General features: G+C 36.1%; 1 protein-coding gene across 2 annotated transcripts in view; it reads right to left on the bottom strand.

Moving 5' to 3' along the window:
• The window catches only part of RB1CC1 (RB1 inducible coiled-coil 1), a 95,509-nt gene that overhangs the window by 23,132 nt on the left and 55,975 nt on the right, over window positions 1–16,402 (bottom strand). For both annotated transcript variants that reach the window (XM_050801781.1, XM_050801782.1), the window contains exons 9-15: window positions 12,070–12,254; window positions 11,652–11,838; window positions 11,482–11,563; window positions 11,170–11,231; window positions 9,415–9,518; window positions 8,523–8,649; window positions 6,533–8,433 (exon numbers count right to left, since the gene is read on the bottom strand). In XM_050801781.1, coding sequence (XP_050657738.1) covers window positions 6,533–8,433; window positions 8,523–8,649; window positions 9,415–9,518; window positions 11,170–11,231; window positions 11,482–11,563; window positions 11,652–11,838; window positions 12,070–12,254 — 2,648 coding nt within the window. The remainder of the gene's footprint in view (window positions 1–6,532; window positions 8,434–8,522; window positions 8,650–9,414; window positions 9,519–11,169; window positions 11,232–11,481; window positions 11,564–11,651; window positions 11,839–12,069; window positions 12,255–16,402) is intronic.

Here is a 16,402-nt window from a genome sequence, read left to right as displayed (position 1 = left end):
TTAGAAAATGTTCCAAGTGACTATCTGCCACACAACTTCTATTGTACATTACTCTAGGATCTGAAATGGCCCTATGAGGGGAATTAACCCTAGCAATGAAAGGCTAACAGCTAAAATAGGTTTTGTGTTTTAACCAGCATCACTGCCTTTCTTTGGGGAGCAAGTTGTGTAGAGGGGAGGGAGGTCATGAAGAAAAGGTGTATCACAGTTTAGTTAGAAAAATATAGTAGTCCCCCTTTACCCACAGGGAATATGTTCCAAGACCCCCAGTGGATGCCTGAAACCGCAGATAGTAGCAAACCCTGTATTTTTTTTTTCCAATATATGCACTGTGGTCCTAACATTTGCAGTTTGAGGTGTGATGGCAAAAAGAGAATGAATTGTCTCCTTCTGCACAGTTTCACAGATAGATTGGGTCTTACTGTAGATCTTTGCAGTCTCAGCATTTAATTTTTTTTTCTTACTAAATCAAGAACTTTCATCTTTTCACTTAAACGAAGCACTTCAAGGCTTCTTTTTGGCATACCCAAATTGTCAGCATCATTACTCTCGTGCTTTGGAGCCATTAAATAAAGGTTACTTGAACACAAGGACTGTGATACTGATAACCCAGATGGCTAACAAATGACTAATGTGTGGAGACTGCACAGTATGGATACACTGGACAAATCGTGCTTCTCAAAACGGTATCCAATTTAAAACTCAGGAATTGTTTATTTCATTTAATACTTTCGAACCATGCGGTAAGCGAAACCATGAAGAACGAAATCACATAAAATGAAACTAGAGAAGAGGGAATGACTGTATTTAATCTAACAACACTACAACAGAAACCTAAGGAATTCATCAATAAAGGTTGTCCACCTAAAAGAAACTTGCATAATCCTGTCTTTGCATATCTGAATACTTTAAAGAGGCTGGACATTGAAACTCAAGGAAGCAGATACATTTGTTATCAGCTGGGAACTTTAGTATCATGGAAACTTGAAAAAAAGCATCTCTAAAGGTTGACAGTTTTTCCCACCATTAAAATGTCAGTTCTAGCAAAGGACTGTATTATATCCAAATATTCTATCAACTAGAAAATTTACATTGAACATAAACTAGATTGTCTCGATGCTTGAACTCTTAACACTGACTAAATTAAAATGCGGCCTAGTAAACAGTTAGTTCACTGTTTTTTCAAAAAAAAAAATATCTTCTATCGCTTGAACCCCGGAGGCAGAGGTGGCAGTGAGCCGAGATCGCGACACTGCACTCCAACCTGGGCGACAAGAGCGAGACTCCGTCTCAAAAAAATAATAAACAAATTAAAAATCTCTTCTTTTGAAATTAGAATTACAAAATTAAAATGCTCCCACCCATACTCACTCAGATCCATATCACTACTTCCTAGGAGCAGGGACATTAATCATGTAGTAGGTAGATTTCCCGACCCACAAAAACCACATACACACATGTTCTGCTCTCATTTCCTCGTACAAAGGTACAGGAGAAAGCTTTCTCCTACATTTTCAAAACTAATATAAACTATTAATAACTCCAAATTAAATAGAAGATATTCTGATCTTGCATTTCCTGAATCACAAGTAGACCGGACAGTATTTACATTTTGGCCATTTGTATTTCTTCTTTGATCTCGTCATATCTCTGTCCATTTTTCTAACAGATTGTGCGCCTTTTTCTTATTGATTTACTGTGGGAGCTCTTGACATTACAGACATAGCTAATTTGCGTATTCATATCTTACAAATGTTTCTCCTTCGCAGCTGGCCTCTCAATGTTGCTTCTGGCATATGTAGAACCTAGTGGTGAAAGGGAAATGTGCCGGACTGTGTCCTCACATAAGCATCATTCTTCTTCAAAGGTTTCCTCTGCATGACAGAGAAGCCAGGGATATTATCCAGAATTCCTTCCTCAGTAGGTTCTATGTTTGAGTTTGCCAGTGGAAGATACCCACACCTGACCTGGGATGCTGAAGTGAGAGACTCTGGAGGTGGTTGTAGCCAAACATGTGGGCAATGTGAGATTCATAAGAGATCTGCAAGTAAACCACCTGTTTGGGGGTCTTGGTAGACAACTGATGAAAGTCTTCGAAGAACTGTAGCAGTTTCCTAAGCCACCAACTTTGGTGGTTCAGATGATTTTCTATTTTAGATCTCCTGGCCTTCACCAGATTACTATCCAGTCTCCCAACATTCGTGTAAACTCTAAATCTGATACTAATCCCTTTAATCCTGAAATATTTAAAAGTGGTTGTTTTATAAGCTCAATCCCAATACAAAAAACGATTCGAGGAAAAAAAAAAAATCCCATAAAACATGGAAATCTGAGATTAATTCTCTGATCTGAAAGCAGTAATGACCTCATTGCCAGTGCAAAATAGAACACTGGAAGACCAGGGCAGTACATGGCAGAACAGCAGACACTTGTAGTTGTTTGAAAACCAGTGACGACTAAGGAGGGCAAGGCTTTGGGACATGTCCCAGCTGTGCCTCCAAATCCCATCAAACCTCCCTTCCTGGAAGCAACAGCCTTTTCTACCTTGTCTGAGGAAATCAGTGTCCCTTCACTTGAGGTAGTCCTCTTCTCAATGAGATGACCCTTTTCAACAACATCTCCCACCATTACTTCCAGACCCGTTGCTACACTCAAACTGCCAGATCTCTGGAGATTTAAAAGTCTAACAAAGGAGGAATTGCAAAGCAATTACAGAATCTTTAATATATTTTGGCAGAAAAACGGAAAATAAGTATGGGAATGGATCTAATGAGAGTTACAAGAGGAGGGACAGACTTTGCTAAGTTGACTGCCTGGAAAGTAGACTTAAGAATAACCAACATTAAATGAAAATTAGATGGCAAAATGAGATACTCTAGACCAAGGGCAGGTAAATTCAATCCGCTGTTTTTTATAATTAAAGTCTTGTTGGAACATAGCCAAACTGTTCATTTATATTGTCTCACTGCTGTCTTGCTAAAATGGTACAGCTGGGTAGTTTGGATAGAGACCATTTGGCCCACAAAACCTAAAATATTTACTATCTGGGCCTCTATAGAAAGTTTGCCAATCATTTCTTCAGGCTCATGATTCCCAAAGAGTGATCCACAGAAGCCTGGGGTTAACCAAACACATTCAGAGAATGAGTGAAGTCAGAACTGTTTTCACAGTAACACTAAAGTGTTGTCGTTTTTCACCTTGTTAATATTGGCACCAATGATAAAACCACTGGCACCTGAACACACATTAAAGACATTAGCACCAAACTTTATGTGTAGTCATTTTATCTTTCACCACAAGTCACTCAAAGTGGGGAGGAAAAAGGGGAGGTTGTTTTTTCTTAGACTATTCTTGATATAGTAAAAATTACTAGTTCTAAAATATGTCAACAGTTGGAAGAGCTGCATTAACTCAGTGAACTAGTGTTTTCCAAATGACCAACTCATGATGCCATAAAATCATGCATGAGTAAAAGATTCAAGTACAAGAGATGTACCAATAAATGTTAAGATTATGAGAAAATCCACTGATAGCTTCATATTCCACAATAAAAACTAATGTTCAGAAATTACCACTTGCTGATTTTGATTTAGTAACAAAGAATATCAACAATCATCTGAAAAGGCTATTTAAATATTCCTTTCTTTTTCCAATTACATTCAGCATAAGGTTGGATTTTTTTCCCATATACTTCAATCAAAACTTAAGAGATTTGCAAATATATAGAACAATGGTACTCTTCGAACTAATTTTCATTTCAGACAAGTTTTTATTAAAAAGTCTTTATGTATGGCCAGGCACGGTGGCTCATGCCTGTAATCCCGGCACTTTGGGAGGCCAAGGTGGGCGGATCACAAGGTCAGGAGATGCAGACCATCCTGGCTAACATGGTGAAACCCCGTCTCTACTAAAAATACAAAAAAAATTAGCTGGGCGTGGTGTCACCCACCTATAGTCCCAGCTACTCGGGAGGGAGGCTGAGGCAGGAGAATCACTTGAACCCAGGAGGTTGCAGTGAGCTGAGACTGCGCCACTGCACTCCAGCCTGGGCAACAGAGCGAGACTCTGTCTCCAAAAAAAAAAAGTATTACATATGCCAACATGTAATAAGGTTATTTGAAAATGGCTAAGTTTCAATTTCTTGGCATTAATCTTTAGTACAGAAATACTGACATAATCCCTACAAACAAAATCAGTTTGGAGTCAATTTTTTGAGAGCATAAAAAGATACTGTGACAGAAGTTAGAGAGCCACTGTTCTTGTTTTTCACATATTTAAAAGATGGTAAACACACACATACAGATTATATTAATAAGTCTGTGTGTAACCTGCAAATGCTAAAATTTTTACTATCTGGACCTTTAAAAAACAAGTTTGCTGTCCAGGAATGGTGGCTCACACCTGTAATCCCAGCACTTCGGGAGGCGAGGCAGGTGGATAATCTGAGGTCAGGAGTTTGAGACCAGCCTGAGGAACATGAAGAAACCCTGTCTCTATTAAAAAAACAAAATTAGCCAGGCATAGTGGTACATGCCTATAATCTCAGCTACTCAAGAGGCTGAGGCAGGAGAACTGCTTGAATTTGGGAGGCGGAGGTTGCAGTGAGCAGAGATCATGCCACTGCACTCCAGCCTGAGCAACAAGAGCGCAACTCTGTCTCAAAAACAAAACAAAACAAAAACGTAAACAAAAACAAGTTGCTGACTCCTGATCTACAAGAAGGCATCCAAAGGCAGGTATACTGGAAGGGGTTTATTACTTATACCCTCAGAGGGCCCAGAGAATACATTCTTTACCAAGGCTTTGCAAAATACATGCTTAAAAGGCTCTGTAGTGGTGCTCTGTAGAAAACAGAGAGCAGAGAGAGATGAGAACACTGAAATTCAATGAATTTAATGGGAATGACAGGCTTCTGGAGTCGCAGAGGTCAATTAGTGGCATTTCACCACCAGAAACATAATGCGGCTCTATCACAGGCAACAGACCCAGAGCAGTAATTAGAAGGTTTTGACCCAGAGAAATCTGCGGTCATGGTTGTCCGTAGGCCCTAATACAATGAACCGGTTAAAGACCTATTAAAACTGTAAAAACAAAACAAAACAGAAAACTCTAAATCTAGTATTCAGAGGCTTAGCTTATCAAGAGAATTCTAACCTTCACCTAATTCCAAGATCTGAGTTAGTTATCAACTACAATGCTGAAGAGATCTACAGCCATTTTCCAGACTCCTGGGGGAATACTGAACACCAGCTCTGAGAGGACTGTAGTGACTGTGGTCTACCAGGAGGAGGAGATTATTGGTGCTCATGTGACAGACTTTGGGCCCAATGGTTCCCTCATCGAGATAGGAACAAGTTGAATAACCCTTAATGGAAATGCTTGGGAGCAGAAGTGCTCTGAATTTCAGATTCTGGAATACTTGTGTTATATTTACCAGTTGAGTATACCAAATGTGAAAATCCAAAATCCAAAAGGCTCCAATGAGCATTTCCTTTAAGCATCATGTCAGGGCTCAAAAAGTTTCAGATCTTGGAGCATTTTGGATTTGGAATACTCATCCTTACAGACTGGCAGAATCCCCGTGTTGCTTCCCTTACTCGTGGAACAAGGACTATTATGGTAGAAAAGGCCAAGTAAAATTCCTAAAACTCTCATTCACATGACACAGGGGAGGGAGGTTTCTATCATGTTCTCATTCAACATAAGTATGTGTCCTGTCCAGAAGACATGGAGACAAACAATGGATTTTAATGAAATTTTTCAGGTGGAGACTGTTTAAAAGTGATAAGGCAAGACACAGGTTGAAATATATATGTATTCACTTGGAGAATTAATGATAGAATGAATTGACATATTAATTATGTTCTAGAAACTGTTTATTGGGTCACAAAACCCCCTTCAAAGATTAAAAATAAAAATACTAAAAACCATCTTCTGTGATCAAAAGGCAGTAACATCAGACAGTAACAATAATAAAAATATAAAAACACCACCAATCCACAACCAAAGTATCAAACCTGCAATTTAAAGACATCTTTCAAACACAGAGGAAATAACTGAAATTGTATTAAGAAAATAACAATAAGGAACACTCTATATGTTCCTATCTATGATTTAGCCTTTAGTAAACAATATGCAGAAGACAATTTTACAGTCTTTTATATACTAAAGAGAACATATATAGGTAATTTTCTACTGAAGAGTTTAGAAAAAAAACTGCGAATAAAGAGAGAAACTTAGAAGGAAAAACAAAGAGCTCTTTAAAACATTTCAAACTTTCAACAAAACATTTCTCTGAAAATCCAAACTGCTGATTCATTTTTTAAAAGCCACTCATGGATTTAGTCTGTTAGTTCTGTTTGCAAGAAACACTGACAAAGGGTAAAAGTTTTTACTTCATGAAAATACCCTAGTTGCTACATTTACCCAAGGTAAATGAGTAAATCAAGGTACTATGATTACACACACTTCCAAAAACACACGAATCACTGATATTTTAATTTTATAATTACAGACTAAACGGAATTCTTACCTTTTTGCTATTTGGTTCTCAAGATGTTTTACTTTTTCTAATAACTGTTTCTCAACAACTTCTCTCTCCAATATAAATTCTTTTAGGGCAGTCTGAATAGCTTCATCTTTTTCACAATTAAGCTTCTGAATTAACTGTTCTCTGTCTTGTTCCTGGCTGATGACCAATTTTTGTTTGTCTTTCTCAAGGTTCTGGATAATAGCTTCATATTTCTCTTCTTGTTGGGTGATTTTTTCATCTTTCTGTTTTTCAAGAGCACTCAATTCTGAGTTCAATTTACTCTGCAGTTCAATTATTTGTTCTTTCAGGGTGTTTTCTATTTCAAATGCTTGGAGATGCAAAGATGTTACTTTGTTTAATTCAGCTTTAAGTATACTAGATTCTTCTTCATGTCTACTAATCAACTCAGAAATACACTGATCTTTTTCAATTGTCATTAAAGTTCTTAGCTCTGCTAAGCCCACCTGATAATTTTCATTATTATCCTGAATCTTTTGGTTGAGTTTACTAATTTCTGTTCTCAAATTTTCTGTCTCCTGTTCAAGAAGAGATTTCAAGGTCTCCTTCTGCTGGGCTCTGCTTTCTTCCAGCAAAATTTTTATTTCATCAGTTTCTGCTTCCTTCAATGCAAGTTCAACCTCTAACTTGCATCTCATGTCTGACAAATCAGAAACCTTGAGTTTTAATTCCTGTAACTGTTGTTCTTTTTCCTGGATAACTGCAGCATGAGATTCCTGTATTTGATTAATTATTTGTTGGTTTTCCTTTTTTAATTCCTCCAAAGAAATTCTGTGGTCTGTCATAACCTTCTCAAACTCTTGTATGTGTCTAACCTGAAGTGTGTCCTCTAATTCCTTTAGATGACTTTGCTCCAAAGACTGAAGTTCTGCCCTCAATAACTGTAACTTCTCATCATTTTCAACATGGAGCTTTTTTAAGTCTTCTAACACTATTTCTCGTGACTGCTTCAGTTCTTTAATTTCACAATTTTGAGAGTGCATTATATTTTCCATTTCTAACAACTTCTGATCCTTTTCATTCTGCAGGCAGATTACAGCTTCTTTTTCATGTTTAACCAAAGCAAATTCATTATCTTTATTTTGTAAAACCTCCTCAAGGCATACTAACTCTCCCTTCAATTTTTTAATTTTGTTTTCATTCTCTTCAGTTTCCTTTATTAGTGCGTCAAGTTTACCTTCATATTCATTTTTTAAAGACTGTAGTTCTTTTTGATGTTTTTCTTTTAGTGTTATTTCCAGAGAACATTTTACTTTTTCAATAATGTTTCTTATTTCTACTGCTGTACATTTTAATGAATTTGAGAAGTCACACTGTTCTTTTTGTACAAATGTTCTAAAGTGGCAAAGGTCTTCCTTAATGGTTTGTATACTGAAGTGAGAGTCTTGGGCAACAACTCTACATCTTTCTAACTGGACATTCAGAGAAGCATGATCTCCAAAATTCTCCTTACCACATACATTTGTATCCTGCATACGTCTACTGTCTATTGCATTGATAACTGATGAATAAAGTGATTCCACCATCATTTCTGGGCTTTGTGGATCACTTATAGGATTAGGAGATGACAGATTTTCTTCTATTACAAACTCATTCACAGCAGACATAAAATCTGATTCAGGACTTTCTGCTAATGAATCCAGGTCTAAAGAAACTTGGTGAATAGTCTGTTCTATGTTTGGATGGGGAATAGTTTCAAAATCAAATGTATGTGCATCAATGCTATCTGGAGATAATTCTTCTAAGGGACAAACTGCAGGACATAAGGGATCCTGAACAGTCAGCGGTGGAGGAGTTCTTGGTGAGGTAGTAGTTGTAATTCCTGCTGTACTTTCCATCCTTGGTGAAGAAGCAGACTGTGGGGATGTCTGACTCACAGATGCCTGGAAAACAGAAAGAAAGGCTTAAAGAGCTGTACCAACACAAACATTTTTCACTAATGAAGAAAATTGTTTGAAAGAACTGAATTTGCCTTTTGTTCACTCAGTAGATCTGTAATGGTCTGTGACATTTCATCCAAACTTTGTGCTGCTTTTACCAAATTATGTAGAGCAAGTACATGCTGGTGTAGAGGTTCAAAGTCACAAAGTAAGGGAACCCTGAAACAGAATACAATGAAATTAGACTTCTGATTTCTTAATGAAATAGCAGATAACAGCTACCAAATATTTTGATATGTCAAAAATAACAAGAGCCTTATCATTCCTTTTAAAATTAATACCAGAAGTACTTTAAGAACTTTGTGTCATAATCAGTAAAGTAAAAACTTAGGGCCAAGCGTGGTGGATCACACCTATAATTCCAGCACTTTGGGAGGCCTAGAGGCAGGTGGATCACGAGGTCAGGAGTTCGAGACTGGCCTGGCCAACATGGTGAAACCGTATCTCTACTAAAAATACAAAAATTAGCAGGGCGTGGTGATGGGCTCCTGTAATCCCAGCTACTCAGGAGGCTGAGGCAGGAGAATTGCTGGAACATGGGAGGTGAAGGTTGCAGTGAGCCGATATCGCGCCACTGCACTCCAGCCTGGGTGAGCCTGTCTGAGACAGACAGAGCGAGACTCCATCTCAAGAAAAAAAAAATATATATATATATAAAAAGTCAGAAATTTCCCAACAGCATGCAAAAAGTAACTACTGGAAAAAAATAATTACATGTAAGGCATACCTTCCTTTACTTTACCTTCATTTTCGATCATTTTTTATTCCTCAGAAATTTCTCAAAGCAGTCACAGGAAAGCCAGTCTATCATAAATATTTCTTATCTTGGCACCTCTTAAGATTACTGGTACTACCTGGCACAACTCCAGAATAATAAAAACATTTTAAGGTTATAAATTAGTTTAAAATACTGATGACATTTACCTGAGGAATGGCTGAACTTCCGAAGGACAAAATGATTGCAGAAACTGTAAATCTTTTAATGAAATATCTGGAAGTTCACAGTCAAACTTTCGAGGCTTCTGAGTCTGTACCAAAAAATAAATTAATTAAAAAAAATTTTTTACACAAAAAACAGAGGGCAAATTTATATGATTTCTTACTATAATTAAATTTACTATACCAAACAAACTAAAATGCTTTAAATGATTAAGAAACAAAAAAAGAAATATCATTCAATAAAGATATGGCATATTATTTTTCTGAGCCTTTAGTAAACTGGGACGTGAACTGCTAGTGATCAAGGGATGCGCTTGTTCCTCCCCTTCTCTGCGTTTAGCATCATTTTATGGGAATTACAGTATTCCTATCCTGTATGTATGTGCGTGTGTGTGTGTGTGTGTGTGTGTGTGTGTGTGTGTATATGGTAAATATATATGTACTTACATATATATTTACCACGTTAAAGTCACTAATATATTAAAATATACACATGTATTTTTTTTTCCCATGTAACACTTTCTTATTTGCTGTTCCCTTGACCTTCCCATTACATATTCCAGAAGACAAAGTGTTGGTCAATTTTAGCTTCTATAAAAAATATTAACTGGTAAATCCTACCAATTCGTTATTTATAAAATTGCCAAGAGTTGCATCAAAAAAAAACTTCAATAGTTTTAAATCATTACTCAAGCAGATGTGGAGATGCCAAGATGTTCTTCATAAAAAAGAGTTCTCAGATAAATAAGTAGGGGAATCGCTATGTCACCAATTCTTAGATATTAAAAAATACATACATTTAAAACACTAAGAAATCCTGCAGTACAGAAACATGTTTAACAGCTAAGCACAGCTGGGCGTGGTGGTTCACGCCTGTAACCTGAACAATTTGGGAGGCCAACGTGGGCAAAAACACTTGGGGCCAGGAGTTTGAGATCAGCTGGCCAACATGGTGAAACCCTATCTCTACTAAAATACAAAAACTTAGCCGGATGCGGTGGTGGGCACCTGTAGTCCCAGCTACTTGGGAGGCTGAGGCACAAGAATAGTTTGAACCCAGGAGGTAGAGGTTGCAGTGAGACGAGATCGTGCCACTGCACTCCAGCCTGGACAACAGAGCAAGACTCTGTCTCCAAAACAACAACAACACAGCTAAGCAGTACATCTGATGGGGGTAAAAGTCCCCATATTGCTTTGATCATGGAAATGTTTCTTCTCATGTAATAAAATTAATGACCCCAGATAATAATGGTTAAGAAATATACCAAACTAATATTTAATTTCAGTGAAGTCTAACTGAGGCTTTATTATTCTGATTTGTCAAAATATAAAGGGGGGTGGTGTGAAAATATAGAAGGGCAAGGAGGAGGCAGAGGCTGTAAAGGAGGAGGGAGGGAGAAGAGCGGTGGAAGAAAGAGGAGGGAAGGATGGAAAGAAAAAAAGGAAGAGACAACAAAACAAAAAAAACTAAGTGAATCTATTTCTACCAATCCTAACAGTGCAGTATAAGCTATCTTCCTGTGTTATGAAGATTCTTTATAAAAAATTATGAATGCAAATATCAATCTTTACGCTGACTTTTATCAAGCTTTATGCTGACTTTTAAAGTCAAAAACATTTTTATTTTGATTTTTTTAAAACCACAACAATTTCTGCAAGTTTCTGATAAATGCCTCTACTTCTGGAAAAAAGGTTTTAAAACATACGAAATTTAGTCATGGTTAGAAAATAAATACATACACAAAAGGAAGGGGGCCAGGAGTCCAGTCCCCTAAACAGACGATTTCTTAAAAAAGACTTCCCTGTATAAAGAAATTAACAATATGGTTATTTTAGAGCTTTATTTAAGGCAAAAAATTATCTCTGGTTTTTGAAAAAGTAAACTAAAAGTTGACAGTACTTCAAGTTTAAAATTTAACAATGGATTCAATTCTATACATTTTAAAAGGAATGGTAATTAACAGCATATACATCAAGTATGCTACAGAAATCCAAGCTTATAAAAACTTTTTTCCTTTACAAAAGTAATTGAAATTATTAATGAACACTTACTAAATAATTTCCCAAAGGATTCCCTTTTTGATTTTTCTGCTTCATATAATCTCTTTCCATCTTTGACTAAAGCACCAGCCCACTAGAAGAGGAACGCTTAATGTTAAACATAAACATACACCAATTCGTTAAACTTCATATACAGTTAAAATAGAATTCAACTTGCATACCTCCCTGTAGTGTTTTATGAACATTTTTCTTCTTACAACCTCAACAACAGCTAAGCAGTACATCTGAGGAACTGTACTAAGAGCTTCAACAATTTTGACTCTTTCTAACAGCTCTATCACGAGGCGGAGCAAAGCTTGTAACTTCTCTCCATCTTGATCAGCATGAAGCATTACAAAGCAACACCACCTAGAGAATAAAATCCATTATTTTCAAAATTCACAAAACTTTACTTAGTTACTTAGTAAGTTTACTAACTTAGTTAAGCCAAAGAAATCAAGATATATAAGCTCTACAAAATTCATCAATAAGGTATTTCAATAAAATGGCAAGGGAAAAACTAGCCCCATCATTTGGGAGAAATAAATATAAACATCAACTCTAAACATCTTAAAACAGATATATAAATGAATCACTTACTTCAGTCTGACATGTAGGTTATTTGCTAGTTCTTGTTTGGCAGTGGTACACTTCTGCTTAATATCTAACAGTTTTCTATGATTTTGCAACATAATCATCAACTGATTCGCGTGACTCAGGCATAAATCAGGTAATACAGATGCATCCTTTAAGTTTTCAGCTCTCTTCTGATTAGCTAAAAATCCCTTTGAGAAAAAAAGTGTTTCAAAGGACATTAATTTTGTTTCATGAAAGGTATGGACATTCAGTTAAGTGGAAAATCTTTATGTTAAACACAGCCCGTTCTGTGCCTTCTAACAATATTTTTAAATCCTCTATTTTTCTTGAATGTAGAAGATGCATAAATGGCACAAGACCTAGAATTTTTAAGAATCCTATGCTCATCTTTAATTTTTCAAACTAGAAGAAACAAAGGCTGGAAAGATAAAGCCACTTAGCCAAGGACATATTTAGTAGTCGATGAGAACTAGAAGCTGTGTGTCTAGACTCCTATAGCATTATCGGTCAGTCACAGCACAAACAAAACAAGGTCACTGAAAAACAATGAGGGATTTAATAGTACATTAGACACTTCCCCAAAATACAAAAATAATAAAATGCTCTTATAATATTTATCGAAAAGTCACTGCCCTCTCCAGTTATCTCTGGACTATATTTTGTTCCACTGATCTGTGCTCCCATCACTAGGACAATGAACTGAATTGTGTGATTTTGCACACAGTTAATACTTTATTATTTGGTAGAAAAACCTTTTTTTGTTTTTCTTAGCTGTCCTTACTCATTTGTTTTTGTAGGTAAACGGTGTATCTGTCAAGTAGGGATTGTTTAAGTTACTAATTAATTTCATAGATTTGTCATAATCTTCCTTCATCTCTCCCAAGTATATTTACTTTTCTTTATATGTGGTCCAAAGATAACCTAATAAGGTTATTACTTCATACTTTATTGCTACCACAAAGTTTTTTCCTATGCTATATACTAAGTGGCTTATATGTAATAATGCTTTAGGTTTTGTACATCCATCTGATTGCTCTATTGATACTGTAAATAAATCATTATCCTTCTAGGAACTTAACTTTATGACCAGCTAAAGGATAAGTGTGTCTTCCAATTTTCTGGTAGTTCTCTGTTTCATGTTTTCCTAAATATTACAATATTTAGATTTAAATGATGTATATTAAAGCCAAACTGGTTCAATATCCGAAAACAAGACAATTTTTATAGTAACTGCAAGCTTTTTCCTTTCAAGATACTCTTTGGTTAACTGCAACTATAATTTTTCTATAACGTAATCTATTAAAAAACAATTTGCTACTTTTATCTCCTTTCGCAAAGTCTGGTTTTCAATTACTTTTTATTGAATCCATGAAAAATACAGAATCAATCCCAAATCTAAATTCTAGACCATTAGTAAAGGATTTCCTGACATCAAAGCATGTAAGTACTGTATTGCTAAAAGAAGGAAAAAATACTGTTTTTCAATAAACTGAATTCCATATTTGCTCAACCATCCTCAATATAATCCAGACCAAATAGAAAAAAACCTCACAAATCATGTAGTACTAATTACTAATATTTCTACACACAAATAAGGTTTGACAGCTACATGATAGCACTACAGTACTCACAATCCTGTTACAGATGCATTCTGCCAACTTTGGTTTGGGAAGAAAACTCCCTGATATTTTCTAATTTTGCTGATACCCCTCAAGGATACGAATGGCTAGAGAACGAATATTCAGGGCTCCAGTGTTACACAGCTTCATAGGTTTGGTGAGTGAGGTTTTGTTTTGTTTTGTTTTTTTGCCAAAACCATGTAGAAGGGTCTACAACAAATCCTCATAAATGTTGTGGTTTTAAGAAATTACCCCTTCAAAGGCATTTGAAATGGTCTGTATCTTATGAAATGTTCAGGCAATAAATAATAAATCCCTTTCCACAATTTCTTTTCTCTTTTAATTGGGAGTGGTTTTAAGTTTTAATTGCTATGTAGCTAGAATGTATTATACTACATTGTAAATGTATTTAGCAAGATGTTAAATCAACTCCTAAAACTGGTTAATCTGAATTTATCTAATTTTCACCAACCACATTCTGAAGGAAGTACTGACAAACTATCTGCAACAGGGAAATACCATTGGCAGCAACAAAAGTAACTGATGAGATATCTGTAAATAAAAATTTTACACTAGCCAGAGGCTAGATAGAATTGTAACATTTCTCAAATTCAAAAAACACAAATCCAAATTCTCATTTTATTAAGTATTGATGTGTTCTTACTATGTATGTATCAGGAATGTGTGGTAAGGCCTTGTAGATAGAGCAATAGAAGACAGACTAGTGTCCTGCCTCCTTGGAGCTTATATTCTGGAAAGAGACTGTATTAAAAAGCATGTAATTAATAATTACAATTGCGGTACAGGATAAGTATAGCATACTAAGAGAAAATAAACCTGATGATGTGACCAAGACTTCAAGACTGGAAACGTCTGGCTGAGGAAGTGATGCTTCTGCTAAAACCTTGACTCTGTACATCCCTTGGCAGCCCAAATCATGACAATATAGGTGTGAAAAGTTGTCTCACTTACCATATACCTCCTAGTTTCAACTGGGTATACCTTTTCTCTCATGAGCTCACTGAAAATAATCTTACTAACTGAATCCTCTCACAGTCAGATTCACTCAGGCACACTCAACTGAAATCTGTCTACCTCGGGGTCTACATTTCTGCCTTACAATTTTGCTCCCAATATACAATCAGACAACACAGATGACTTCTAAATATACTTACTATGAATACTTAGGAGTATCAAAAAATATCCATTGGAGAACTTAAATAATCAAATATTTAATTGCCTCAAAATGTTTAAAAGGACTATACCACTCAGGTATCAAAGAAAGAAAAGATATTTTATAAAAGTAAGAATATTATCTATAGTATTCATTTGGTGTTCTTTATAGTCCATGAGCTACCATAGTTTAAAACAATAGCAAAATACTACAAATAAATTAGGGGGAAAGAAGATGTAGAAACAGGATGCTCTATGAGCATAAGACAACAAAAACTAACTTTGTAATTTTCATCGGAACAGAAATTCTCACTCAATTTTACTTCAGTTTGGATTCAGGGAGGTTACATGGTCAGATTTAGAAAGCAAACAAGAAAACCTCAAATACGCAAATAATGCATTCTTCCATTTTGAGAAAATAGTATTATCACCCAACTATACTCCCAGAAAAATACTTTTCCTTGTATGACAAAACTCCATTTGCTGAAACCAAGTAGACTTGAGGGCAATATCAGCAATAAATATCTTTTTATATTATTAACAAATACAAAACCATCCAATGTACCTGCCTAATCGACTGTTCAAGTGATACAAAGGAGGAGGACTAACAGCAATATTTTAAAATATTGAGAGATTAAGGGGAGCAAAGAAAAAGCAGAGAGAGAAAACTAGAGTGTCTAAGGTAAGAGAATTGAAAGCCCTGGTTTACTCCATCTGAGAAACAGTTATAAAGAAATCCACAGGATTTTTTTTTTAAAGCAACAATAATTTTAAAATATAAAAAAATGAACAAAAACAAGTAATCCGCATCTGATCAGCTTGCTGCACTTTGGAAAAGGCTTAACTTAAGCCAGTGTGGTGCTGAGATTTTTTTTTTTTTTTTTTTTTATTATACTTTAAGTTCTAGGGTACATGTGGATAACGTGCAGGTTTGTTACATATGTATACTTGTGCCATGTTGGCGTGCTGCACCCATCAACTCGTTAGCACCCATCAACTCCCAATGCAATCCTTCCCCCCTCCCCGCTCCCCATGATAGGCCCCGGTGTGTGATGTTCCCCTTCCCGAGTCCAAGTGATCTCATTGTTCAGTTCCCACCTATGAGCAAGAACATGCGTGGTTTGGTTTTCTGTTCTTGCGATAGTTTGCTGAGAATGATGGTTTCCAGCTGCATCCATGTCCCTACAAAGGACACAAACTCATCCTTTTTTATGGCTGCATAGTATTCCATGGTGTACATGTGCCACATTTTCTTAATCCAGTCTGTCACTGATGGACATCTGGGTTGATTCCAAGTCTTTGCTATTGTGAATAGTGCCGCAATAAACATACGTGTGCATGTGTCTTTATAGCAGCATGATTTATAATCCTTTGGGTATATACCCAGTAATGGGATGGCTGGGTCATATGGTACTTCTAGTTCTAGATCCTTGAGGAATAGCCATACTGTTTTCCATAATGGTTGAACTAGTTTACAATCCCACCAACAGTGTAAAAGTGTTCCTATTTCTCCACATCCTCTCCAGCACCTGTTGTTTCCTGAC

The sequence above is a fragment of the Macaca thibetana genome, chromosome 8 (assembly GCF_024542745.1).
Source record: "Macaca thibetana thibetana isolate TM-01 chromosome 8, ASM2454274v1, whole genome shotgun sequence".
Taxonomy (NCBI): domain Eukaryota; kingdom Metazoa; phylum Chordata; class Mammalia; order Primates; family Cercopithecidae; genus Macaca; species Macaca thibetana.
Note: the sequence above shows the minus strand (reverse complement) of the source record. Positions and strands in the feature narration are given on the sequence as shown.